We start from the raw sequence: 27,979 nt of genomic DNA, 5'->3' as shown, positions 1-27,979 counted from the left end.
ATTCTTGTATGTGTGAAACAGACTTAAGACTGACAACTCAGGAGCTTTTGGCCCTGGGCTGACCATGCTTTTAGTTCCTCCCCAAGGTCATACGACGGATGAGGAGGATGAGTGAAGCCAGGGTTAGAGCTGGCCTTTATAAATGGTTCCTAACTGAAATGCATGTGGGTGAGTCTCTTTGTGTTTTGGGGTAACCGAAGAAGATTAAACAGTGTGTTCATGACGTGTGGCCGTCCCCTGTGTGATGGGGGTGAAAACATGCCAGGAGACTCAGGCGAGAGCCTGGAATCCTCAGCTCTGTGGAGCTGTTCGTTTTTTTCAGCTTGTATCTGACTTTCCTGTGCCTTCTTTTTTTTCTCTTCCAGGCTGAAACGTCTTCCACTAAGGAGGCAGTAATTTAATTCTACCCTGGCCTGTCCCAATTCAGATCTCCTCCGTGATGGAAGATCATCGATTGTTCAGTTAATTCATTGTACAGATTGTATTTATATGTAAATTCCCCTGTAAAATAATTTTGAAAACCTTGACATTTCAAAGGCTACCTTGGAAGTTGCCGGAATTGATTTATATTTTTAACTTCAGTTAGTGTCAGGGGTAAAAATTCAGACTGTACAGTTTAATTAAAGTGGAATTTTTCTATTTTCTTTTTGATTTTTTTCTATCCTAAGACTTTAAAAAAGAAATTACAAAGTGCAGGTTTTTCTCTGGCTGGGTTGTGAAGAAAGCCGAGGCCAGTTAAGGACCGTCCGGATGTATTTAGGGACAAGGGTATGAGCAGGAGACAGCTGCTCGCCCTCTGGGCACCTCTTCTTGCAACTAAGCCTTCTCTGTCTTGTGGTGGACGGCAGTGGCCAGAAACCCCACGGGTGGCACAGAGCCAGGCAGGCGGCCTCCACCAGTCAGGTAGATGCTATGTGAGAGGAACGCGTCTTTAGAGACTAAGAGTGGGAGGATGTGCACCCAGCCCTGGGTCACACCAGCTCTAGGCCCTTCCTCTGCGACATGGGTCCCTGCTCTGAGGCTGCCTCATCTGCACTGTTGAGACTTTTTAAAAAAGTAGTTTGTTTGTTTTTTGCATTATGAAAGTAACGTCATCAATCAGAACAATTTTAAAAGGAGAGAGAGGACAAAATCACTTCTAGTTCTACGACCCAGAGATGACAACCCTTAATATTTTGAAATAATTCCTCTTATTCTTTTTCTAGCTGTGGGGTGTTACCCTGCTAGAGGTAACGTTTTCTCCTCTGTTATTTTTGTTAACATTGTGACAATCTTCCTCATGTTCTTAAAAATCCTGTGTATTGGCCTCTAAGAGCTGCAACTATTTCCAAGGTCATTCCATAATTTGTTTACCATTCTCTATTGTTGGACACAAAGTGAATTAGCCAGGAGCCACTAATCAGCAACCAGGGGCAGATTACCCAATAAAGAAGGTAAGCAGGGGTTTACTTGTACATACTTACTAATCTGTAGTGAACAATTTCATGTAGGTTTCACCACATCTTTGAATGATGAAACTCACGTGAAATTGTTCAGTACAGATTAGTAAGTAGGAATAAGTAAGCCCCAGTGTACCTTGCTTACTGGGTGATCAGTCCCTGTCAGGAATTATAATTTTGAAAAGAGGCTTTGATTCTGTAGGAACGTGCTGTGGGGTTGGAAGAGAGACACCAGCCATACCTAGAAGCAGAATCTGTGATGTGGTGAAAAAATGTAAAATTGTTCACTACAGGTGATCTGGTAAGCAAGGTAAGCACTGTGCTTGCTTTGCCTATTGGATAGTCGTTGCCTGCAGGCAAAGGATCACCCTGTGAGAGGGAGGGAGGCCTTGAGGATGAGGCCACGGGTGTTAAACGCTCGGCCTCGCTCCTCTTGTGCCCAGAGCCCAAATTCCCTCCCTCCCCTCCCCCGTTTTTTTTAAAACGTGTTCCTCGGGAGACCCATTTTCACGCAGCAGGCGAGGAGCCCCGGGATCACAGGCCCAGGTGGCCGGGTGGGCAGTGCGTGCGTGGATCCGCGGGGCAGGCGCGCGGCCCCACCGTTCACAGCCAGGCCAGCGGCGGGCCGGCTCCGAGATGGCCTCCCGGGGGTCGGGCTCCCCCAGCTCCCTGAAAGTCCCGGGCGGGACGGGGAAGACTGCGCCCCCGTACCTCCTCGGCGCGTGGCTGCTGCCCTCGGTCTCCGCCGGCGCGCGGCGGCCCTGCACGTTGCCCTGGGCCACCGTGGCTAGAGCCTACGGCCGCTTCAAGCTGCCCATCTCGGAGGCACGCCAGATGCGGCTGCTCAGCGCCCTGGACCCGCTGGCGGTGGGCACGACCTCGCCGCTGCCCGAGAAGCACCCGGTGTCCGAGAGGCTGTTCTGGGGCGACCAGGAACCCCTCTCCAAGGTCAGCGCCACCCCTGGGGGAGGGCAGCGGCCCGTTCCCCACACGTGGGGAGGTCGCGCGGGCGAGGGGACCCGTGGGGGACCCGCCTGGCTTCTCGGTCCCGCCCACGCACACCTAGTGGGCAAAGGCTCGCAAGAGGGACTTGGAGTGGCTGCCATTGGTTCAGCGGGAGGAGAAGCGGGGTGGCCGGGGGAGACAGATCCCACTGGGGAACGAGGACTCTCTTCTAAAGCTGGGGACCGGGCTGGACCCAAATCTTAAGGTCTCCGGCCAAGCTGCCCTATAGTGACACAATGCAGCCCAGTGGGTGGAGGAGCCCTTCCGGTCCCTGAAACAGCTCTGCAGGCAACAGAAAACATAGAGGGTTAAAATCAGACCTAACTCTACTTTGTACTCTCAGTGATGTTTGAGAGGGGGTTGCCTCGATAAAACAAAGGCTGGCGGCTGGGAAGGTGAAATAATTTGCAAACAGAATTCTTGGGGATGGAAAAACAGGATTTCCAAACCAAAACTCCACCATGGAGGTTTTAAAATCAGAGCAGAGAACTGCAACAGAAAATGAGAAGGCCAGCTCATGGAATCCCCTCAGAATGCAGAGAAAAAACAAAGTTGCAATAATTAAGACAGAAAAGATGAGACCTACTGGAAAGATCCGGAAGAGCCCATATACATATACCAGGTATTGGAGAGGCACAGAAGGATCAGGAGGAGGAAAATATGAAAAGCAACAATGAAGCAATCTCCCTGAGCTGAGGGAAGTCTGGCCTGCTCAGACTGAAAGAGAGGGCCAGGTTCAGTGCAAGACTGGCAGGAAATACAACCCACACCTGGCCAATGCCTGCATTGCAAGGAAAGGGAGAAAGGCCTTCTCCACTGGGACAGAGATGCCAGGGATCAGACTGAGATGCTAGCTTCTCTCCGCTGTCAGAGGCAGCGGTTTAGACGGATTACCCAATAAGCAAGGTATGCACAGTTTACATGTGCTTACTTAGTACTAATCTGTAGAGCACAATTTCACCAATTTTTTCACCCATGTGAAATCATGCCGTACGGATTAGTAAGTAAACACAATTAAGGCCATGCTACTTTGCCTGGAGCCCTGGTGGCACAGTGGTTAAGAGTCAGCTGCTAACCAGAAGTTTGGCAGTTTGAATCCACCAGCTGCTCCTTGGAAACTCTATAGGGCAGTTCTACTGTGTCCTGTAGGGTCACTATGAGTGGGAATCAGCTTGACAGCATGGGGTTTGGTTTGTTACCTTGCTTACTGTAAACCTGTACGTATAGTGTTTACTCATCAATCCACCCCTTCACAGGGAGTGGCAATTGGCTGGTACAACCAGTCTACCCCCTCCCCCATTGGGTGCAAAGGGGTCTCCAAAGGAGGAGCTGTTTGAAAAGAATGCAAAGGTGTGTCCCCAGTATTTTGCTATGCTTTTAGTCCTGAAGGAGCCCTGGTGGTGCAGTGGTTAAGAGCTTGGCTGCTAACCTAAAGGTCAGTGGTTCGAACCCACAAACCCACCAGCAGTTCCACAGCAGAAGGATGTGGCAGTCTGCTTCCATACAGATTTCAGCCTTGGAAACCCTAAAGGATGTGGCAGTCTGCTTCCATACAGATTTCAGCCTTGGAAACCCTAAGGGAGCAGTTCTACGCTGTTCTATAGTATCGCTATGAGTTCTCATTAGGGTGCCTTAAAAAAAAAAAAAAAAAAAGGATTCTTTTTGTGCCATGGAAAAAAAATGATTTTGAGGTCAAGGCTAATATAAAATTTTTAACAAAGCTCAAGTGGACATCTTCCCAAATCACTGAAGCTTTGTAATAAGTTTATGGGATTGCTGCCCCACATAAGACAACAGTTTTAAGGTGGATCAAATGTTTTAAGGAAGATAGGGAAGACCTCAAAGATGAGCCAAGTGAGGGAAGACTGCTCAGAAGGTTACGGCAACTGCTTTTTGGGATTCCAAAGGGGTAATCTTGATAGATTTTATTGAAGGACACAGGACGATCGTGGAGGCTTATTATGAACTTTTAAGAAAATTAAAAACTGCATTGGTGAGAAAAAGGCTAGGAAAGTTGCACCGAGAAATTTTTTTCCATCACGACAATGTACCTGTTCATTCTTCAAGGGCAGCAAGGGCTGTCCTATGAGAATTTCATTGGGAAACCTTACCCCATTCACCCTCCAGCCCTGATCTTGCCCCCTCAGACTTCTTTTTGTTCCCAAAACTCAACATTTAAAAGGAACACAATTTGAGTCCCTAGAGGATGCCAAAACTGCCATTTTGACGTGGTATAAATCAAAGAGCACAGAATTCTTCAGCAAAGGGTTAGAGAGATGGAAACACCATTTTCAGAAGGGTATAGACCTGGATGGAGGGTGTGTCGAGAAACAATAGCTTCACATTTTGATATTTTTGTTTAATAGAATTTTCTATGATTTTGTAGCAACTTAACCTTGTATATATATTTTTTCTTCCCCCCTTTTTACACAAATGGTAGCATACCTTATATCCCTTCTGCATCTTTTTTTTTTTCCTACTTAAAGTGTATTTTACAGCTCTTTCCATATCAGTACATAAACACATGCCTTGTCGTTTTTTAATGGATATGTATAGTATTCCATGGGAAGGACATCAGTTTCCTCTGGGTGCAAATTTGGGTGGTTTCTGATTTTTTTCCACCTGAGGCTTTTATGATTGGCCAGGCTGACAGAGGTTATGTTCTGTGAAGTGCTGAGGGGTAAGTGTGTGACCTGAGAATTCTCTACCCTGCCAAACTGCTAATCGCTGATAAAGGTAACAGAAAGACGTTTTCTTCACGGCTACAAAGACTCAGGAAGGATGCCTCTCTTTAGAAGAAGAAAAAAAAAAAAATTACTCAAGGAACCACTCAGCAAGCAAACAACAGAAATCAGAATTAAGTACTCAAGAGAAAGAGCCGTCTGCAATAAACAGGGAAGCAATGAATGAAAACAATACAATTTGGAGGTGTTTACATCCTGAGGTTAATGGCGCCATGTAACCTGAAAATGTTAACAACTGATCCTTTAAAATAAAGGTGCATAATGCAAAAACAGTAATGATCCCCAAGTAAGATTGCAGATGGTTTGCTAAAGAATATTCTCAAAGGATAATGTTCCCTGGCATTGGTTTAATGCACACACAGGTGCCCAAGTGTTTTTTAATAATTGGCTCAAAACTTCCCCCTGGCTTCCTGGCACAGTTAACATGAAGTCTGGATATCTGACCATGACCTTCCAGGCCATTTCGAATCTGCTCTTCTCATCTCTTTCCCCTGTGCCTTGCTGACCCCTTGGGCCACGCTGGCCTTCAAACAGGTCCAGCCTCAGGGCCTCTGCCCTGTGTCCTCCTTGCCCCACTCTCCACGCCCCTACAGTCCCGTCAGACCCCCTCCTCCTCAGGGGGCCCTCCCTGACCGCCTTCTAAAGTCGCACTTGTCACTTGTCCTCACGCACTGTTTGATGGCTATACGCCCTCCTCCCCGCCTCGGGAGGACAGGAACCCATTTAATTCCCAGCGGTGCCCACCAGCTCACTCCAAGTTTGGGGTCTTCGCCCTTCGGTTCCCGCTGTAGCCGCGGCACCTAGATCGAGACAAGGGGAGGCGCTCGAGATACATTTGTTGACTAAATAAATGAACGCCCAAAACAAACAAAAAAACCCGTGGCCGTCGCGTCGGCTCCGACTCAAAGCGACCCTATAGGGCAGAGTGGAACCGCCCCACGTCTAGGAAGGAACAGCCAGCTCTCCGCCGTGACGGCGCTTAGACCAGGCTCTAGCCGGCGTTGTCCTCCGCGTCTCCGGGGGTGCGTCCCGTGTTTGCAGCCTGTGCCCGCAGCTCCTCGGGGGCCCAGCCCCTGACGGACGGCGACGCACTCTGCACAGAAAAGCCTGCCAAAAGGGGCCGCGGAAAGCGCGGGGCGTCCCCGGCCGGGGCCACAGCGTCTCTGTCTGTGTTCCTCCGCTCGCCTCGCTGGCCCAGAAGCAGCTGCCGCAGCGGCGACAGCTGGGGGCGCCTCTCTGAAGCCCCCGGGCCGCGGCGAGAGCGGGGACCGAGGTCCTGGGGCGGGAGACAGAGGGAAGGGTCAAGTCCCTAGGATTGGGAGACAGTCCCTGGGTTCCGCCGCCGCCTGGAGCCGGCTTGACTCTGCCCCCTGGCGGCTGAGCCGCGTCCCCGCATCCCCGCGCCCCCTGCCGGACAAACCCAAGCAAGCAGGTCCCCGCGTCCCCGCATCCCCACGCCCCCTGCCGGACAAATCCAAGTTCCCACGTCCCCGAGTCCCTGCGCCTCGGGCTTTCCGGCAGCGTGCCCCCTTTTTTCCCACGCCCCCCCCCCGCGCACTCCTACTGGCCTTTACACCCTCCCGCATCCCTGCATCCCTGCAACCCCGCACACTACCTTGAGCTTTCTACCCACCATCCGCACCCCTTCATCCCTGCACCTCTGGGGGAGCCCGCCTCTCCCTGACCCTGTCTCCGCATTCTGGGCCCCGCATCCCCGGACCCCCAAACCCCCTCACCTCCGTGTCCCCACATCTCCTCAAGCACCCTCATGCCCTGGAACCCTTCATCCCTTCATCCCAGTATCCCCGCTCCCCTCTCCACAGCCCACAGTGGTGGGTCAGAAGGGAACATTTTGAGGTTTTCAGGCTTGTTCTTTTCTCTTTTTTTACACAGGTTTATTGGGATATGACTCACATATCATACAATTTACCTATATAAAGTGTACAAATGAATGGTTGTAATGTATACACAGACTTGTGCAACCACGATCCATTTTAGAACATTTTATCACCACCAGAAGAAATCCTGTACCCCTTGGCATTCACTCCCCACTTTCCCTCAACTTCCCTACCCCCATCCTAAAAAAAAGCAACCATTAATCTACTTTCTGTCCCCATAGATTTGTCAGTCTCGCATCTTTCATATAACTGGAATCCAGCATTTTGAGGTCTTTTGTGACTGATTTCTTTACTTAGCATGTTGTCAGGGTTCACTCATGTTGTAGAATGTATCACTACTTCATTCCATTTTGATATAGACCACATTTTATTTATCTATTCATCAGCTGATGGACATTTGGATTTTTTCTGCTTTTTGGCTATTATGAATATGCTGCTATAAACATTCACAAACAAGTTTTTGTGAGGTCGTAGGTATTTATGGGTCTTATCTATGGGGCAGTTCTACTCTGTCCTATAGGGTCGCTATGAGTCGGAATCGACTCAACGGCAGTGAGTATATAGTAACCTTTTGAAGAACTGTCAGACTCTTTTCCAAAGTGGCTGCACCCTTTGACCAGCAGTGTGTGAATGTCCCCATCTCTCCACATCCTCCCCAGCCTTGTTATCATCTGCTTTTTCATTACAGCTATCCTAGCAGGTGCAAGGAGTCCTAGTGGCACACTGGTTGTCATGGATTGAATTGTGTCCCCCCCAAAATATCTGTCAACTTGGCTGGGTCATGATTCCCTTGTAAGATTGCCTACCATTTTATCTTCTGATGTGATTTCCCTATATGTTGTAAATCCTATCACTCTGATGTAATAAGATGGATTAAAAGGAAAAAAAAAATTTTTTTTTCCCTGCGGCAGCAGTTATATCAATGAGGTCTACAAGATTAGGTAGTGTTTTAAGCCAATCTCTTCTGAGATAAAAAAAAAAAAAAGAGAGTACCACCAAGAAAGCAGCACCAAGAGCAGAGCATGTCCTTTGGACCTGAGGTTCCTGCACTGACATGCTCCCAGGCCAAGGGAAGACTAACGACAAAGACCTTCCTCCAGAGCTGGCAGAGAGAGAAAGCCTTCTCCTGGAGCTGACGCTTTGAATTTGGACTTGTAGCCTACTAGATAGTGAGAGAATAAATTTCTTTTTGTTAAAGCCATGCATTTGTGATATTTCTGTTACAGCAGCACTAGATGACTAAGACACTAGTTAAGAGCTCACCTGCAACCCAAAAGGTCAGCAGTTTGAATCCATTAGCTGCTTCTTGGAAACTCTATGGGGCAGTTCTCTGTCCTGTAGGGTCGCTATGGGTTGGAATTGACTCAAGGGTAATGGTACGTAGTAGGTGAGAAGTGATATCTCACTGAGGTTCTAATTTGTATTTCCCTAATGGCTAATGACACCGAGCATCTTCTCATATGCTTATCAATCACGTGCACATCTTCTTTGGAGAAATGTTTATTCAGATTCTTTGCCCATGTTTTAATTGGGCTATTAGTCTTTTTATTGAGTTGTAAGAGTCCTTTATATTCTAGATACAAGTCCCTCATCAGATATATGATTTATAGAACTTTTTCCAATTTTGTGAGTCTTTTCATTTTCTTGGAGCCCTGGTGGCACAGTGGTTAAGAGCTCAGCTGCTCACCCAAACGTCGGGAGTTAGAATACACCAGCTGTTCCTAGGGAACCTCATGGGGCAGTTCTACTCTGTCCTATAGGGTTGCTACGACTCAGAATCAACTTGATGGCAATGGGTTTTTTTTGTTGTTGTTGTTCATTTTCTTGATGGTGTCCTTTGCAGCACAAACTTTTTTATTTGAGGGAAGTCAAATTTATCTGTTTTGTTTGTTTGCTGCTTGTACTTTTGGTGTCATAGTTAAGACTCCATTGCCAAATCCAAGGTCATGAAAATTTACACACGTTTTATTCTAAGGATTTTTGTCATTTGAGCTGTTATGTTTAAGTATTTCATCAATTTTGAGTTTTTTTTGTGTGTGTATATGGTGTGAAATAGGGGTCCAATTTCACTCTTTTTGGTGTGGATACCCAGTTGTCTCAGCACCATCTGTTGAAAAGACTATTCTCTCTGCATTTAATTGTCTTGGCAGCTTTGTTGAAAATCAGTTCTACGTATGTGAGAGTTTATTTCTGTATTCTAAATTCTACCATTGATCTATATGTCTACTTTTATGCTACCACCACAGTGTCTTGATTTTTGTTGCTTTGTAGTAGGTTTTGATGTCAGAAAGTGTGAGTCCTAGACCTTTATTCTTCTTCAAGATCCTCTTGGCTATTCTGGGTCCTTTGAGTTCTGATGTGAATTTTAGTATCAACTTGTTAATATCTGCAAAGAAGCCAGTTCAGGTTTTGTTAGGGATAGCTTTGAGTGTGTAGATCAATTTGGGGAGTGTTGTCATCTTAACAATATTAACTCTTCTGATTCATGACTATGGGATGTCTTTCCATTTAGTAAGGTTTTCTTTTATTTTTTGCAACAACATTCTGTAGTTTTCAGAGAATAAGTTTTGCTTTTCTTTTGTTACATCTATGGTGTCTTAGGCTGGGTTCTCTAGAGAAGGAAAACCAGTAAAGTGTATAAATATATATATAGAGAGAGAGATTTATATCAAGGAAACGGCTTACACGATCGTAGAGGCTGGAAGGTCCCAAGTCTGTGGATGAGAATAGAGGCTTCTCTTGATTCAAGAAGCCATGGGGGCTGACAAACTCAAGATTGATCAGGTCAGAGAGCAGGGCTTCTGCTCACAGGCTGTGAAGGTCGACGAATCCCAAGATTGGCAGTAAGTTGATAGCTCAAATCCCAAGAACCGGAGGTCAGACAAACAGGAGACAGCTGCAAGATCCAGAGTGAGCAACAAAGCCAGAAGGTCTGCTTATATTTGAATGCAGGTCACAGCCCCAAGGAAACTCCCTTTCAACTGATTGGCTATTCATAGCAGATTCAACCATGGGAGTGATCGCATATAAACACTGAGAATCACGACCCAGCCAAGTTGACACAGAATCTTAACTCTCATGTATGGCTAAGCATTCTTTTTAATGCTGTTATAAATAGAATTGTTTTCTTAATTTCAATTTTTGGATTGTTCATTGCAAGTGTACAGAAATACAACTGATTTTTGTATACTGGTCTTGTATCCTGCAATCTTGCTGAATGCGTTCATTCCATCCATTTTTTTTTTTTCAGATCCCATTTAAAATTCTGAGAGATCACGAGCAGATGGTGAGTTCCTGCCATTTCTGTGTAGAAGACACAAAGATCCTCAGTGGCTCCTATGACTGCACTGTGAAGCTGTGGGTAGGTGGCCAGGGTCAGGTCCTCCTGGAGCTAAAAGGTCTTGTGAGGACAGTTTCCCAGTACTGAGTTCCAGGACACTCAAGGATCCAAAAGTTTGAAAGGGCTCCGAGCAAAGTGCAAGAAGGATGAGCAAAGTGAGCTCCCCTGCCCAGTGTCAAGCTGCTGGAGAGATGAATTTAGTGTAACTGCTGCCAGCCTATTCATTTGGAAACAGTGGGAGCAGGGGGTAGAGACCACTGGCCTGAGAGTTCCTCACCTTTTTTGGGGCGTGTCCGAGCCATGCCTCTGGCCTACGTGGGGTCTCTAAGCTATATTATTTCTTGTGATCTCTTTATCTGGAAAACTCAGTTGCATCCACAGAGACTGTATGGCCAGGCCTGGGTGGACAGAAAAGTGGCCAGGCCTGGGACCTGCCTATAAGGCTGGGAGAGGCAGGCCTGAGCACAGAGCAATGCCCCATAGTTTAGAGGGCAGAGGCACAAGGGGCAGAAGTGAGATGGCCAGACACGGTTGCAGAGAGGCAGCTGCCTCGAACTCTTCTGGAGCCTTCTGGGCAGACCCGGCAGATACTGGCAGGCCTATTTGGGGGGCATTCCTGGTCAGTCAGGAGGTGGTGAGGAGGGAGCAGGGCTAGGGGTGGCAGTGGCCAGCAAGGGCCAGGTTGAAGACAGCCATGTAGCTGGGGCTCTGGCCCATGGGGGAGGACAGTCAGTTCTGAGTTTTTCAGGAGCAGAACAGAGTGGAGTGAGTCAAGGCTGCTTCCCAGGCTCTGGTTTGGGTAATTGGGTGGAGGATAGCCCCTCACCCTCCAGTGACCTTATAGGGGCATCTTCTGTGTCATCAGTGGGTGCCAAATCCAAACAGACCAGGCAATAGGGCTTTAAGGACTGTCAAAATGAGTTGAGACCACATATTTGGGACCCACTAGCTACGTGACTCTGGATGGTTACATGACTTCCTGAGCCTCCCTGTGCCTCCCAGGACCAGCTGTGTGTCAGGGCTAGCCCACGGCCTGCCTGGCCCATACCAGGCCCCAAAAGACATCCACTCCCTCCCTCTACTGCTGCCCTCTACAAAATCCACCCCCTAGCCCCTTGATGCCCCACGTGTCTGTCAGTTTGTCGTACTGTGGGGGCTTGTGTGTTGCTGTGATGCTGGAAGCTATGCCACCGGTATTCAGATACCAGCAGGGTCACCCATGGAGGACAGGTTTCAGCTGAGCTTCCAGACTAAGACAGACTAGGAAGAAGGACCCGGCAGTCTACTTCTGAAAAACATTAGCCAGTGAAAACCTTATGAATAGCAGCGGAACATTGTCTGATATGGTGCTGGAAGATGAGCCCCCCAGGTTGAAAGACACTCAAAAGATGACTGGGGAAGAGCTGTCTCCTCAAAGCAGAGTTGACCTTAATGACGTGGATGGAGTAAAGCTTTCGAGACCTTTATTTGCTGATGTGGCGCGACTCAAAATGAAAAGAAACAGCTGCAAACATCCATTAATAATCAGAACCTGGAATGTACGAAGTATGAATCTAGGAAAATTGGAAATCGTCAAAAATGAAATGGAATGCATAAACATCAATATCCTAGCCATTAGTGATCTGAAATGGACTGGTATTGGACATTTTGAATCATACAACCATATAGTCTACTATGCTGGGAATGACAACTTGAAGAGGAATGGTGTTGCATTCATCGTCAAAAAGAACGTTTCAAAATCTGTCCTGAAGTACAACGCTGTCAGTGATAGGATAATATCCATACGCCTACAAGGAAGACCAGTTAATATGACTATTATTCAAATTTACGCACCAACCACTAGGGCCAAAGATGAAGAAATAGAAGATTTTTTATCAGCTGCTGCAGTCTGAAATTGATCAAACATGCAATCAAGATGCATTGATAATTACTGGCGATTGGAATGCGAAAGTTGGAAACAAAGAAGAAGGATCAGTAGTTGGAAAATACAGCCTTGGTGATAGAAACAATGCCGGAGATCAAATAACAGAATTTTGCAAGACCAACGACTTCTTCATTGCAAATGCCTTCTTTAACCAACATAAACAGTGACTATACACATCACCAGAAGGAACACACAGAAATCAAATTGACTACATCTGTGGAAAGAGATGATGGAAAAGCTCAATATCATCAGTCAGGACAAGGCCAGGGGCCGACTATAGAACAGACCATCAATTGCTCATATGCAAGTTCAAGCTAAAACTGAAGAAAATCAGAACAAGTCCATGAGAGCCAAAATATGACCTTGAGTATATCCCACCTGAATTTAGAGACCATCTCAAGAATAGATTTGACACATTGAACACTAGTGACTGTAGACCAGATGAGTTGTGGAATGACATCAAGGATATCATCCATGAAGAAAGCAACAGGTCACTGAAAAGACAGGAAAGAAAGGAAAGACCAAGATGGATGTCAGAGGAGACTCTGAAACTTGCTCTTGAGCATCGAGCAGCTAAAGCAAAAGGAAGAATTGATGAAGTAAAAGAACTGAACAGAAGATTTCAAAGGGCCTTTCAAGAAGACAAAGTAAAGTATTATAATGACTTGTGCAAAGAGCTGGAGATGGAAAACCAAAAGAGAAGAACACGCTCGGCGTTTCTCAAGCTGAAGAAACTGAAGAAAAGATTCAAGCCTCGAGTTGCAATAGTGAAGGATTCTATGGGGAAAATATTAAATGACACAGGAAGCATCAAAAGAAGATGGAAGGAATACACAGAGTCATTATACCAAAAAGAATTAGTCGATGTTCAACCATTTCAAGAGATGGTATATGATCAGGAACCGATGGTACTGAAGGAAGAAGTCCAAGCTGCTCTGAAGGCATTGGCAAAAAACAAGGCTCCAGGAATTGATGGAGTATCCATTGAGATGTTTCAACAAACAGATGCAGCACTGGAGGTGCTCACTCGTCTATGCCAAGAAATATGGAAGACAGCTTCCTGGCCAACTGACTGGAAGAGATCCATATTTATGTCTATTCCCAAGAGAGCTGATCCAACTGAATGTGGAAATTATAGAACAATATCATTAATATCACACGCAAGCAAAATTTTGCTGAAGATCGTTCAGAAACGGCTGTAGCAGTATACTGACAGGGAACTGCCAGAAATTCAGGCCAGTTTCAGAAGAGGACGTGGAACCAGGGGTATCATTGCTGATGTCAGATGGATCCTGGCTGAAAGCAGAGAATACCAGAAGGATGTTTACCTGTGTTTCATTGACTATGCAAAGGCATTCGACTATGTGGATCATAACAAACTATGGATAACACTGAAGAATGGGAGTTCCAGAACACTTAATTGTGCTCAGGAGGAACCTTTACTTAGATCAAGAGGCAGTTATTCGGACAGAACAAGGGGATACTGACTGGTTTAAAGTTGGGAAAGGTGTGCGTCAGAGTTGTGTTCTTTCACCATAGCTATGCTGAACAAATAATACGAGAAGCTGGACTGTATGAAGAAGAACAGGGCATCAGGAATGGAGGAAGACTCATTAACAACCTGCATTATGCAGATGACACAACCTTGCTTGCTGAAAGTGAAGAGGACTTGAAGCGCTTACTAATGAAGATCAAAGACCACAGCCTTCAGTATGGATTACACCTCAACATAAAGAAAACAAGAATCCTCACAACTGGACCAATGAGCAACATCATGATAAATGGAGAAAAGATTGAAATTGTCAAGGATTTCATTTTACTTGGATCCACAATCAACAGCCATGGAAGCAGCAGTCAAGAAATCAAAAGACACATTGCATTGGGCAAATCTACTGCAAAGGACCTCTTCAAAGTGTTGAAGAGCAAAGATGTTACCCTGAAGAATAAGGTGCGCCTGACCCAAGCCATGGTATTTTCCGTCACATCATATGCGTGTGAAAGCTGGACAATGAATAAGGAAGACCGAAGAAAAGTTGACACCTTTGAATTGTGGTGTTGGCGAAGAATATTGAATATACCATGGACTGCCAAAAGAATGAACAAATCTGTCTTGGAAGAAGTACGGCCAGAATGCTCCTTAGAGGCAAGAATGACGAGACTATGTCTTACACACTTTGGACATGTTGTCAGGAGGGATGAGGCCCTGGAGAAGGACATCACGCTTGGCAGAGTACAGGGTCAGCAGAAAAGAGGAAGACCCTCAACGCAGTAGATTGACACAGTGGCTGCAACAATGTGCTCAAGCATAACAACGATTGTAAGGATGGCGCAGGACCGGGCAGTAGTTTCGTTCTGTTGTGCACAGGGTTGCTATGAGTCGGAACCGACTCGACGGCACCTAACAACAACAACAACAACTCCTTGGTCTCCTTGTTGAGAAAATGACTGGTTTCTCTGGGACCCTTAAGCGCTTTCCCAACCCTCTGGGTGACAAAGAAGCCCACAGGGTGAACGGACCTCTGCTGGTTATCATCACCCAGGGTTAGCCATCTTCAGATTCTTCCCACTTTGTTCTCGCCTTTTGAGTCAGTGGAAGGACTTGTGGAGTTTTCTGTTTGTTTTGGCCAACGGGCTTTTGTTTCTAAGGCTCTTGATATCGGCCTGTTTCCACTTTCCTGACAGTTGGTGCCAATTTGGTCGTTATCCCAACATGAGAGACCACCCATCGAGATGTTCTCAGTTCCCCACCACAGCCTCACTTCCCTTGTTCCCTCTTCCTCAGTGCCCGGTCCATGAGGCAAGCCACTTCCGTCTCTGTCTGCTTTATATCCTCCTTCCCATGAGCCTTAAATCCTTCTCCCACTCCAGGAAATAAGTTCAAGGAAATAATGTCTGACCTGCTCATAGCCCTATTCCCTTCTTTCACGCCCCTCTTTCTGCCCAAGTTCACCCCTTCAACCCTATTCCTATAACTGCCAGTTTTCCCCTGGGGTCCCTGCCTTGGCTGGCGCCATTGACTGCCCTCTACAAGGAGCTGACTATCCTCCCCTCTGGTTCTCTTCTCCCTGTCTTCTTTCTTTTCTACTGGCTCCTTCTAGACCCCCAGCTGTGGCTTTCCCTCAGTGGATGATTAAGCCATTACCCTACGCCTTCTTTTATTGCGGAGTTTCGGCCAAAATATCCCCCAACTTTCCCCGTGAACCCGCCAATCATCACCCTCATCTCTGATCCCACCTCCCAACCCTACCTCAAACCCAAACATTTGATGTAAGCTTTTAAAAACCACCTTTCACAATTACAAACCATTGTGAATAATTCAGGAAGTCCGTAAATGTATAAAGGAGCTGTATTAGTTTTCTAGGGCAGCTGAAACAAAGTACCACAAATTGGATGGCTTATAAGAACAGAAATTTATTGTCTCAGTGTTCTGCATGAGTCTGAAATCAGGGTTTTGGCAGGGCCATGCTCTTTCTGTGCACTTAGGGGAAGGTCCTTCCTTGTCTCTTCTAGCTTCTCATTGCCCAGGCATTCCTTGGCTTATAGATGTATTTTCACATGGCACTTCCCTCTGTGTGTCTATTTGAATCTGTTGACCTCTTTTATAGGGAAACTACTCAGATTAGATCAGGACCCACTCTACTTCGGTGTGACTCCTGTTAGCTGATAACATCTTCAAAGGCCCTGTTTCTAAACAAGGTTTTTTTTTTTTGGGAATAGGACATCAGCATATCTTTTTGGAGAAGACAATTCAATCCGTAGTAGAAGCTTAAAAAAAAATCATTAAAAAATATTTTTTATTTGCTTTACAAAAAGCTGGAAGCAACCAAGGTGTCCATCAATGGATGAATGGGTAAATAAATTGTGGTATATTCACACAGTGGAATACTACGCATCGATAAAGAACAGTGACGAATCTGTGAAACATTTCATAACATGGAGGAACCTGGAAGGCATTATGCTGAGCGAAATCAGTCAGAGGCAAAAGGACAAATATTGTATAAGACCACTATTATAAGAACTTGAGAAATAGTATAAACTGAGAAGAACACATACTTTTGTGGTTACGATGCGGGGAGGGAGGGAGGGAGGGAGGGAGAGAGTTTTTTACTGATGAATTAGTAGATAAGAACTGCTTTAGGTGAAGGGAAGGGCAACACTCAATACGTGGAAGGTCAGCTCAATTGGACTGGACCAAAAGCAAAGAAGTTTCCGGGATAAAATGAATGCTTCAAAGGTCAGCGGAGCAAGGGCGGGGGTTTGGGGACCATGGTTTAAGGGGACTTCTAAGTCAATTGGCAAAATAATTCTATTATGAAAACATTCTGCATCCCACTTTGAAATGTGGCGTCTGGGGTCTTAAAAAATGTTTTTTATTTGCTTTAAATGAAGGTTTACAGATACACATGTTTTGTGACATTTGTTGCCAACCCTGCAACATGTCGACACTCTCCTCTTCTCAACCTTGGTTCCCCATTTCCATTTGTCCAGCTTTCCTGCCCCGCACCCCACCCGCCGCCTTCTTATCCTTGCCCGTGGGCTCATGTGCCATTTAGTCTCCTATACATGGTTGAGCTATGTATATTATTGTTTGTTTTATGGCCCTGTCTAATTTTTGGCTGAAGGGTGAACTTCAGGAGTGACCCCAGTACTGAGTTAAAAGGATGTCCAGAGGCCATACTCTCGGGGTTTCTCCAGCCTCTGTCAGACCAGCAAGCCTGGTCCTTTTTTGTGAGTTTGAGTTTTGTGCTACATTTTTCTCTACCTCTGTCCGGGACCCTCTATTGTGATCCCTGTCAGAGCAGTCGGTGGTAGTAGACGGGCACCATCTAGTTGTACTGGACTCAGTCTGGTGGAGGCTGTGGTAGTTGTGGTCCATTAGTCCTTTGGACTAATCTTTTCCTTGTGCCTTTGGTTTTCTTCATTCTCCCTTGCTCCAGATGGGATGGGACCAGTGGAGAAAAAAATTCATTCTTAATCCCACTACTCCATCTCATTCTAATATATTGGCACATTTCTTTTCGGCCATTAAAAAAAAAAAAAGCTTTAGTAGTTTTTCTCATATTACAAAAGTAATATGATTTTATTACAGAAAGGCATAAAACACAAAGATGAAAAATAAAACGATCATTCAGCCACCCCAGGGCTAACTTCTATGAAAATGTTGATGTGTATTTTCCTTTTTCTTGCACAAACACATACAGACACATTCATAAAATTGGGGCTATACAGAAATACTGTTTATGTAACCATCATGAACTTAGGGTACCAATACTGTCACGCCTCCTTTATTTTTCTAATTATATTTTCTAGCCGTGGAGTCGATTCCGACTCATAGCGACCCTATAGGACAGAGTAGAACTGCCCCATAGAGTTTCCAAGGAGCGCCTGGTAGATTTGAACTGCTGCCCTTTTGGTTAGCAGCCGTAGCACTTAACCACTACGCCACCAGGGATTCCTTATTTTTTAGAGCTCCCCCATTTATTCAAAGTGAAACCTGTATCCCCCCACTTAGACTGAGTCCACAGGGGTGGAGTCCTGCTTCCAAATGCCAAGCGCAGAAGGAGCCCTCTTACCTGAACATGGTCACTGTTCCTTCTCTTGGCCATGTGGTGTCACTATTGAGTACTGAACCTGCATAGCTCCATGGACAAGGATCCACTCTAATGCTGCCATTGGCTGTCTCCGGGCCCAGTGCAGGCTGTAGTGGGCCTGATCCCAGGCCCCAAGAGGGCTGTTTTCTTAGTTTGCAATCACATATTTTTCCCTAGAGTAATACACCAGCCAGGGAGGTTGGTTCCCTTAGGCTCTTGAGCTCTGGTCACCAGTCTAGGTGTCACCTACCCCTGGTGAGTTCCTCTAAGAGATCCTTCCTACCAGCGGGCTTTGATTAGGGCCTGGGGGTATATCCAGACGTGACTTCATTGTTTCAAGTATTAGAGAGCAGGGCTTGAGATCTGAGTCTGTGCAGAGAATTCACATAGCAGGCTTGTCAAGGATTGAATTGTGTCCTCCAAAAACATATGTCAACTTAGTTTGGCCATGATTCCCAGTATTGTGTGGTTGTCCTCCACTTTGTGATTTTAATTTTATGTTAAAGAGGATTAGGGTGGGATTATAACACCCTTACTAAGTTACATCCCTGATCCAGTGTAAAGGGAGCTTCCCTGGGGTGTGGCTTGCATTACCTTTTATCTTACAAAAGATAAAAGGGAAGCAAGCAGAGAGTGGGGACCTCATACCACCAAGAAAGGAGCACTGGGAGCAGAGCGCATCCTTTGGACCCGTAGCTCCTGCGTGAAGAAGCTCCTAGTCCTGGGGGAGACTGACAAGAAGGACCTTCCTCCAGAGATAATAGGAAGAGAAAGCCTTCCCCTGGAGCTGACACCCTGAATTTGGACTAGCCTACCATCCTGTGAGAAAATAAATTTCTCTTCGTTAAAGCCATCCACTTGTGGTATTTCTGCTCATGTTTCTGTTATAGAAGCACTAGGTGACTAAGATAAGGCTTGAGACAGCTATCCTTAGAAAGCTTGGCCCCTGACTGACATCCAGGAAATTGACTGATAAACAGTTCTCACAGTGATATGAGACTTTCCCTAAATGGTAGAGGTGGCTCACTGTGCCTAGACCATGTGTGCAAGTGATGTGACTGACGCTGAGCACCTCTTTCCTCCTGAGGGTTAGAATTTTGGTATATGCTGAGAGTGCCTATGTGACCAATAAAAACCCTGGACTTCTAGGCTCAGGCATGCTTCCCTGGTAGACAACACTTCCCATGTGGTCTTACAAGTCACTGCTGAAGGAATTAAATGTGTCCCGTGGAACTCCACTGGGAGAAGATCCTTGGAAGCTTATTCCTGGTTTCCTCCAGGCTTTGCTTCATGCACTTTTTACCTTTACTAATTTTGCTTTCACTATAATAAATTTACTATATACTGAGTTCTGTGAGTCCTTCTGGCTTATCACTGAACCCGGGGGTAGTCTTGGCAACCTTTGACCTCGACACAGAGTCGTTTCCCTCACAGAAGGACTTGGAATCCTAATGCAGAGTGGTCTCTGCATATCAGGGGGTGTTGTCACAGGCCTACCCTTGTCTAGAGCCAGCAAGCACCCCAGCCTTCCACTGTATTTTTACATAACAGTGCAAGACCTTTCTAGTAATTCTTTCTCTTACAAAAAAGGAGGGCTTTCCACTTTGTCTGCATACCCTGAAAACCTGCTGGCACATTTCTTACTAAAAAAGATTTCATCTTTGCCACAACAGGCACCCTTTTGCACTGGTGACCAAACCAGTTGCCATTAGTTGATTCCAACTCACGGCGACCCAATGTGTGTCAGAGTAGAACTGTGCTCCATAGGGTTTTCAATGGCTGATTTTTCAGAAGCAGATCACCAGGCTGTTCTTCTGAGGCACCTCTGGGTGGACTCAAACTGCCAACCCTTTGGTTAGCAGCTGAACATGTTAACCATTGGCATCACCCAGTGACTCCTCTTGCATTAGAACGGGCTTTGTTCTCAACAGATTCTGTAGTTATTGACCATCAGCATGATTTTTACCAGTTGCCGGTCCCCGCTGTTAGATATGCTGTAATTCGTTTCAACCATTCCCCTTTAAATGGGCACTTAGATTGTTGCCAGTGTTTTTGCCATTACCAATAATGTGAGATGAACATTTTTATGCATAAATCTTTGATTGCAATTCCATTTCCTCAGGAGAGACCCCTTGGGGTAGAACTGCAGGGCCAAACATATTGCTAGATTCTGAAAAGCCTTTTTGGTTTGCAGCCCTGCACCCAAAGTGGCCAGTTTCCACGTGGTGGCTGTGGAATTATGGAGGAGTTTTCCATGGACGGTGAGGGTATCCTTCCTGCTCTTGATGAGAGATGTTGGAAGGTCCTTTTGTCCTTTTGAGCTGAGTGGGAGTCACAGGCCTTGGAGCTCTCATACTTTGCTGCTGTAGACAAGCTAAGAGCTGATGTTAACACAGTTCACAACGTCAGCAAACGCCACAGTGACCTCTGTCTCTCTCATTTATTTGAGGATGCTGTTGATGGAGTTGTCATTCGGAATTTTGAGCCTGGGCCCAGAGCTCCAGTTTTAGAGTGCAGCATCACGGCTGACAGCAAAAGGTGACCTTTCCCTTGGTTTACACAGGTCAGGAAATGTGAGTTAGGAGGTGGGCCAGAGCCCAGGCATACCCGTGACAGGCTTTTTTTTTTTTTTTTTTTTTAAGCAAACAGGCAACCACACTCCCATCTATTTTTTTTTTGCTGTGAGAATTAAGTAGGTGTGCTAACACTTTTTTAAAGTGTTAAAAAAGATGAATTTTTTTTGTGTGTGGTGAATATATAAAGCCAGTCTGAATTTTCTTCATGAAGTCCCTTTCTGTAGTCAGGCATATGACTGTTGTAGCGGGAAGGGGCCTTAGCGATTTAGTCCAGACCCTCAGGTCACAGAGGGCAAACAAAGGCCCAGGGACCCAGAGCCTTGCCTGAGTCTGTCATCTGGGGAGAGTCAGGGCTGGGAAGCAGAGGCACACAGAGTAGGGCCTACGGGATGCGTTTGCTCAAATCCGTTCACACAGATGTGAGATCAGCCTGTAAAAGACAAAAGCATTTCCTTTAAAAGGGTTTGCTTTTACCCTGAGCAGCAGGGGAAACTGCTATGGGAGTTTGTTCCATGGACATTTGTCTTACTTAGAGGACAAACGTTACCACAGAAACATGCAATACAAGAAGACAAAGGTACCTGTATATTATTTTACTAAATGTACCAAAAATGTCTCAGAATGAAATGAGCTGTCTATGAAACCTTTTCCTGTAAAAAGACAGGTGAGCAGAGAGGGAAGTGCTGGAGCCTTGTGAGTTGTAGGTGTCCCCTTAGAAGGAGACAGTAAATTACAGAACAGAAGAAATTTAAAAACCTTAAATTAAAAACAAAAAAAAATCTAAGTGCCTGAAGGATTAAGGAAGGTAACTGTGCTATAGTGCCTTTGGTGTTGGGTTATCTGTCTTTCAATGAGTTCTAAGCTTAGATTTCTTAAGCAAATACATTGTCGGGGCCACAGCTCTGCCGTGGCCATCTCTTCTGTCCGTGTCACATAGCTCCATCCAGTGTCCCAGGGGCTTTACAGAAGTCAGAGGTCTGGTGAAGCCTCTGGAGAGTGGAAACGACATGTGTAGCTGTCTTTTAGCCAGACCCATCTGTCCCCACCTCGTGGAGCCACATTGCTTTGGGTTCCAAGGCTCTGTCTTCATGGGGAGGGGGTTTCTTGGTGGCAGGAACCATGTAGGTGGGCAGGTGGACATTGTGAAAATGGGCCTACACTCTTCCTTCAGGAGTGAAGATTATAGTCATCTTATAATCAATACTAGGCCATTTAAAAATATTTCCATAAAATACATTTTCCAGAGCATCTTTTGAAAGATTAGGGTATTACTTGTAGTCTTGATTTTAAATTATAAAATATTTCTACGAAGTCCTCATGGAAACGGCAGGCATAGTTGTTTCTGTTATTAAGAGCCTTACGTGTGCATTTTATTTCCAGAATTATTGCAGCATCCTACGACAAAACAGTCAGGGCTTGGGACCTGGAGACAGGGAAGCTGCTGGTATGTATGTCCCGCACTGGTCGGCAGGGGGCGTTGACAGCCCTGGGCTGGGCGTGGGGTGAGGGAGATGACAAAAGCCCGAGTTTTTGAGGAAAGGAGCATTTTCTCAGGAATCCACGACATTGATGTGAACAGCACCCTACAGTAGCCCGTGCTTGCAAAGTTTGCAGTTTAGGAAGATGCTGACAATAGAGGCGGGAACTGGGGAAGGAAAGCGTTTTGGAACAGGCAGAACGTGGACTGAATTGGGTTTGGATGCATAAAAAGCAGGAGGGGCATTCTGGACTGGGGCAACTGCACAGGAATAGGGACTCTCCCCTATCTAATCAAAAATGTTTGATTAGGCGGGGACTGGGGCGTAGGCCAATAGACGAAGACAGGTGGCCAAAGAGCAAGGCTTCTGGGCTTTCCCAACCTGTCCTCTCTCCATCCTGGAGGGACCACAGTTTATCTAACCAAAGGGTCAGCGAACTGGAATCACCGGGATTTCGCCCTCTCCTCCGCACACGCGCGGGCATCCCCGCCCAGCTCGTGTACCTCCTCTGGGTCTCCCTCTCCATCCCTGTGCCCTGCACTCAACAGCTCCTTAGCGCTCCCCCCCTCCGCCCCCACTTCTTTTCTCTCCTTAAAACGCAACCTTTTTTCCTAGTTCAAAGGTCATTTATATTCATTGTAAATTTTTTTTTAGAAAGGCAGAATAAGACAATTACGAAAAATTAAAAACGAAAGATTATTGTAAACATCATGGGGTCTTTTCCTATAGACATGTTTACATACGAATACACACCTATATGTTTTGTTAACAAAAATAGTGTCACCATACACCTACTTTTTGGACCCCGATTTTTTTCCCCCCACTTAATAAAAATCGTGAGTAAGTATACATCTGCCTTAATGGATCCACGGGATTCCTCCTTAGAGACAGGCCATACCATATTTCACCATTCCCTGTTACAGGCATTGAGACTTTTCACTTTTCTCTGTTATTGACAATGCTTTGGTGAGGAAAGTTTGCACGTATTTTTAATACATATGCTTCAATTTTAAAAGGATGTATAGCCAGCTTTTATTATTAATTTAAACAATATATAGAAATTAAATTGCCCAGTAGCCTTCCAGAAAGCAGGGCCAATTTATACCCCAGGCACTCATGAGAGCTCACCATCTCTCACCCTCATGTGCTGAATGTCATGACTTTTAATATTTTAGCCAAATTCGGGGCTGAAAAATAAGGCTTACATTGATTATTCCTGACTTGGAGCACTTTCCCAAAAGTTTATTTCTTCTTTTGTAAATTTTCTGCTCTTGTCTCTCACCAGTTTTTCCATTTGGGGTGTTTTTCTTTTTCTTCTTTAAAAGTACTCTTATTTATTTTTATTACACAAGCAATCTATGCCATTTGCCAACTATATGGCCGAATTAGTTTACCTACTGCTGCCTGACAAATTATTCCAACATAGGCAGTTTAAAACAACAGACATTTATTATTTCATATAGTTTCTGTTGGTCAGAAATATGGGAGCAGGAAGTTCTGGCTTGAGTCTCTCATGAGGTCGTAGTCAAGATGGTGGCCAGGACTGTATCCATCTGAAAGTTTGACTAGGGTCCCCTTCCAAGGTGATTCGCTCCCATGGCTGTTGGCAGGAGGCTTCAGTTCCTCTCCATGTGGTTCTCTCTAAAGGGCTGCCTGGGTATTCTCAGGACTTGGCCTTTAACTTCTCCCAGAGCAAGCGATCCAAGAGAGAGCAAGGAGGAAGACATGGTGCCTGTTATAACCTGGTCACAAACAGTCACGTCTACCATATTGTTTTGTTTTTTTAGTTTTATTGTGGCAAAAATATATACTGTATAACAAAAATTTTTCCCCTTAACCACATAAAACATAGACAGTTTACAGTTTTTAAGTGTACAATTCAGTGACGTTAATTACATTCATCATGTTGTATAACCGTCACCACTATACATTTCCAAAAGTTTTTCATTACCCCAAACAGAAACTCATTATACCTTAAGCTATAACTCCCCATTCTCCCGTCCCCTAACCCCTGATAATCACTAATAAACCTTCGTTTCTATACATTTACCTTTTCTAGATATTTCATTTAAGTGGGATTATACAATATTTGTTCCTTTGTCTGCCGTATTTTACTCATTAGAAGTGAGTCTCTATAAGTCCAGCCCACATTTAAGGCTCTGGAGATGAGACTCCACCTCATTCAGGGAGGATGGTTGAAGAATTTGTGGGCTTATTTTAAAACTGTCACAATGGTTTTTTTCACAATGGTAATACTGTCATTTATAATATTGTGAGAGGTCCCACTTTCCTATGTTGTTCAGTGATTATTGTCCCCTTTTTGTGGTTTGGTTCCACCCTCCCCCAGGAGACTGTGAGCTGCCCAAAGAACTGGGACTGTAGTGTCTTATCCTTGATGCCAGGCAGAGGGCCGACATTCAATAAACACCTGTTTATCCAAACTGAACAGGATAAACCGGGTCTTTACTGGATCCTTGCCACCAGTTCCGCTATGTGCTCTCTCTGTCCCTGTATATTGTCCCGGACGTAGCCTTGGTGTGGTCTCCCTCACAGGAGTCAAGAGTCAAGAGAGAACATTTTAATTATTAATTAAAAGAAATTAGTTAAAATTAAGCTTAAAAATCCAGTTTCTATATGTGCTCCATGGCCTCATGTGACTGGTGGCTACCATATTGGTTAGTGTGTGTATAGAATATTTTTATCATCACAGAAAGTTCTGTTGGTCTAGAATGAAAACAACCTTTTGATTGTTGGCTAATTTCAGTGGAAGATCAAGCACGATAACTTCATAGTCTCCTGTAAGCTTTCTCCTGATGGTAAATACGTGGTCTCTGCCTTGGATGTAGATTTTGGAATCTGTATAATGGATGCGGTAAACGCCACTACAGTGTCACATGTCAAAGGTGAGGCTGCACAGACTGTCTGCTCGGTTCCCTTAGCCGCAGTCACAGCCACTTGGCATTTGACTGATAATGACTTTTGATTGCTCTATTTGATGAAACTGTAATTGTATGAACCACATCGTTAAGGTTGGGACACTGATTGATAAAAGAACAGACCATTTTTCCAAGATAGATTATCATGAGTTTCTATTCAGTCTCCTGCTTGTAATGAATGAAACAGTGCTCCTTTCCAACCTCATATGGCCATTTAAAGCCTAATCTTTTAATGAGTGGAGGCTCATCCTTCTTCACACTTTTGTCTGTACTTTTAAGGGTAAATGTACTGTCGTTATGCAAGATGTTACCATCGGGAGACACTGGGTGAGGGGTGTGTGGGATCTCTCTGTACTATTCCTTACAGCTGCATGTGAATCCACAATGATCTCAAAATAAAAAGTTAAAAAAAAATCATTGTAAAAAACATTAGGTAAACATGGGAAGTAAAAAGTGAGAGCTTCTGTCCCTGCCTGTCTACCCCCAGAAGTACCTATTATTAACAGCATGTTGCCGGGCAGCTTTCTCGAACTCTCTGTGTGTGTGTATGTGCATGTGTGTGTGTTTGCGCACACACCTACTATTTCCCACATGTCTTTTTGTTTGTTTTTTACCAACTAAAGCCATGATGGAAACCCTGGTAGCGTAGTGGTTAAGTGCTACAGCTGCTAACAAAAAGGTCGGCAGTTCAAATCCACCAGGCGCTCCTTGGCAACTCTATGAGGCAGCTCTACTCTGACCTGTAGGGTCACTATGAGTCGGAATCGACTTGATGGCAACAGGTTTTTGGCTTAGAGCCATGATGTGTGTACTGCCCCACAGCGTGCATTTTCCACTTACCCTATGGTCATCTCATGCACACACTCCAAGTTTCAGCTGCACACCACACCTCTACCTGCTCCGTCCCACCTCCAGGCCTTCGCATATGCTGCTCTTTCTGCAGGCAGCACTCTTTTTTCCCCGCCTCTCTTGCTAACTTTTAGGTCCTTTCCTTGACCTCTCAAGAATGAACGAGGCTCCTGCTGGCTGGGAGCCGTGATGTACCGTGCAGTCTTCGCGAGTTGTTGCCTGCCCAAGCGTGTCTCCCCATCAGGCTGGGAGCTCTGCAGGGTAGGGAGCAGGCCTGCCAGGTTCATTGTTCAAAGGTTGGCATGTAGTAGGCACCCAGGAAATGTTCGCGCAAGTGAATAGTTCCGTATGGGCATCAAGGTCATGTTTCTGTAATGTGGTTGCTGACGGGGGGTATAGTGAACATTCCAGGCCATGTGAAGCACGTGCCACCGGATGTGCAACCTGGTGCCTTTGCACAATAATGAGTTCTTCTCCCTGTATCTCAGATCTTCACAAAAGGTCGGTGACAGCATGCTGCTTTGACCATGACAGCCAGAAGGTGGCTTCCGTCTCATCGGACAGGACCATCAAGATCTGGGATGTTATGTCCCAGGCCACGCTGCTCACCATCACGAAGTGAGGAGGGGCCAGGGAGGCTGGGCTCCATCCTGCAGCCAGGAGGCTGGTGGAACGTTCCCCTCGTGCCCTCATGGTCTCAGTGCGCACACTTTACCTCGCACCTTCAGCTTGCCAGCCAGCGTCCAACTGGAGGCAACTCCGGCTTCCTCATGGGTGCTTCCAGGAGGCTGGAGACAGGCAAAGGCAGGAGCAGGCAGGCCAGGGGAAACCACCAGCCGTGGCCTGTGGGTGAGGATGGGTGTCAGATGTCTGGTGTAGGTATCTTTGGGTTTATCCTGTTTGGGATTCGCTCAGCTTCTTGACTTTGTAAGTTTCTGTCTTTTTGCCATGAACAGGAAAGAACTACTTTGTAAGTGCCATCCAGGACCCAACCTGAAAAGGCTGGTTAGCCCATCAACTGCCTCTGATGGCTTTTTTAGTTGCTCTCTTTCTTTCCACAATGCAGTGGTTTTCAACTGGGGGCAATTTTGGCCCCCAGTGGACTTTTGGTAACGTCTGAAGACATTTTTGGTTGTTACAAATGGGGGCGTTATGAGTCGGAATCGACTTGATAGCACAGAACAACAACAACAACAAATGGGGGGGTGCACTCTGGTGTCTAGTGGGTAGAAGCCAGGGATGCTGCTAAACACCCTACAATGCACTCGGAAGCCCCCCACAGCAAAGAATTATCCAGCAGAAAATATCAAAATTGCTATGGTTGAGAAACCCTGGAGAGGTGGGAGAAAGTCCGATGCAATTAACATCTGGCCCATGGTAAGCAGTGATCAAAGGAATGCTGTTTATTAGGTCACGTGAGATCAGACCCAGTGCCGCCTCCTCCCGCCTCCCTGAATGCCCTCAGATCCTCCAGGAGTGAGGCATCAATGTGTGCACTCCTTCCATCTGTGTTTCAGGGCACATACCAACTCAATCTCAAACTGCTGTTTTACCTTCAGCGGCCATTTTCTGTGTACAAGTTCTTGGGATAAAACTTTAAAAATATGGGATGTCCATACAGGGGAGTTTCGAAACCGTGGAGCCTGTGTGACTCTGATGCAGGGCCACGAAGGGTCTGTGAGCTCCTGTCATTTTGCCAGAGACGGTGAGTAACTACTATGTAGAAGGATCTGTAACCATGGGATTGCTGGGCCAGAGCTTCTCAAGTTCTGTTCATGTGGACTTTCCTTAGTACAACCCAGAGAGGTGATTTCCAATGATGCTACCAGTGAATATGGATTATTTTCCATGAGAACAAAAAAGTCAAGAGGGAGATCCATGGGCACATGGTTATAAGTGACAGAAACACAACTCAGTGTGGCGTAGGCAGCAAAATGAATTTATCAGCTCCTGAAAAAAAAAATTTTTTTTTTTTTTTTTATAATGGAAAGGGAAACCCTGGTGGCATAGTGGTTAAGACTTCAGCTGCTTCTTTGAATCTACCTGGTGCTCCTTGGAAACCCTATGGGGCAGTTCTACTCTGTTGGAATCGCCTTGATGGCAAGGGAGTGTTTTTTTGGTATAATGGAGAGGGGCCCAGGTGGCACATTGGTTAAAGCTTGGCTGCTAATCAAAAGGTCAGCAGTTTGAATTCCCCAG

At 45.7% G+C, this 27,979-nt stretch overlaps 2 protein-coding genes across 5 annotated transcripts in view; both read left to right on the top strand.

The window, feature by feature from the left end:
• Positions 1-1,914, top strand: part of GPATCH1 (G-patch domain containing 1) — a 45,042-nt gene extending 43,128 nt beyond the window's left edge. For 2 of the 4 annotated variants that reach the window (XM_064274095.1, XM_010596117.3), the window contains one exon: positions 366-1,911. In XM_064274095.1, coding sequence (XP_064130165.1) covers positions 366-401 — 36 coding nt within the window. In that variant the 3' untranslated portion in view covers positions 402-1,911. Of the gene's footprint in view, positions 1-365 lie in introns of all 4 variants that reach the window. The other 2 variants (XM_064274096.1, XM_023555638.2) reach the window with 2 other exon arrangements.
• A 5,550-nt stretch (positions 1,915-7,464) lies between these two features.
• The window catches only part of WDR88 (WD repeat domain 88), a 32,607-nt gene continuing 12,092 nt past the window's right edge, over positions 7,465-27,979 (top strand). Inside the window, exons 1-6 of the mRNA XM_023555552.2 lie at positions 7,465-10,447; positions 20,391-20,479; positions 21,898-21,961; positions 24,760-24,898; positions 26,269-26,398; positions 27,298-27,485. Coding sequence (XP_023411320.2) covers positions 10,304-10,447; positions 20,391-20,479; positions 21,898-21,961; positions 24,760-24,898; positions 26,269-26,398; positions 27,298-27,485 — 754 coding nt within the window. The 5' untranslated portion in view covers positions 7,465-10,303. The remainder of the gene's footprint in view (positions 10,448-20,390; positions 20,480-21,897; positions 21,962-24,759; positions 24,899-26,268; positions 26,399-27,297; positions 27,486-27,979) is intronic.

The sequence above is a fragment of the Loxodonta africana genome, chromosome 21, assembly GCF_030014295.1.
Source record: "Loxodonta africana isolate mLoxAfr1 chromosome 21, mLoxAfr1.hap2, whole genome shotgun sequence".
NCBI lineage: Eukaryota > Metazoa > Chordata > Mammalia > Proboscidea > Elephantidae > Loxodonta > Loxodonta africana.
Note: the sequence above shows the minus strand (reverse complement) of the source record. Positions and strands in the feature narration are given on the sequence as shown.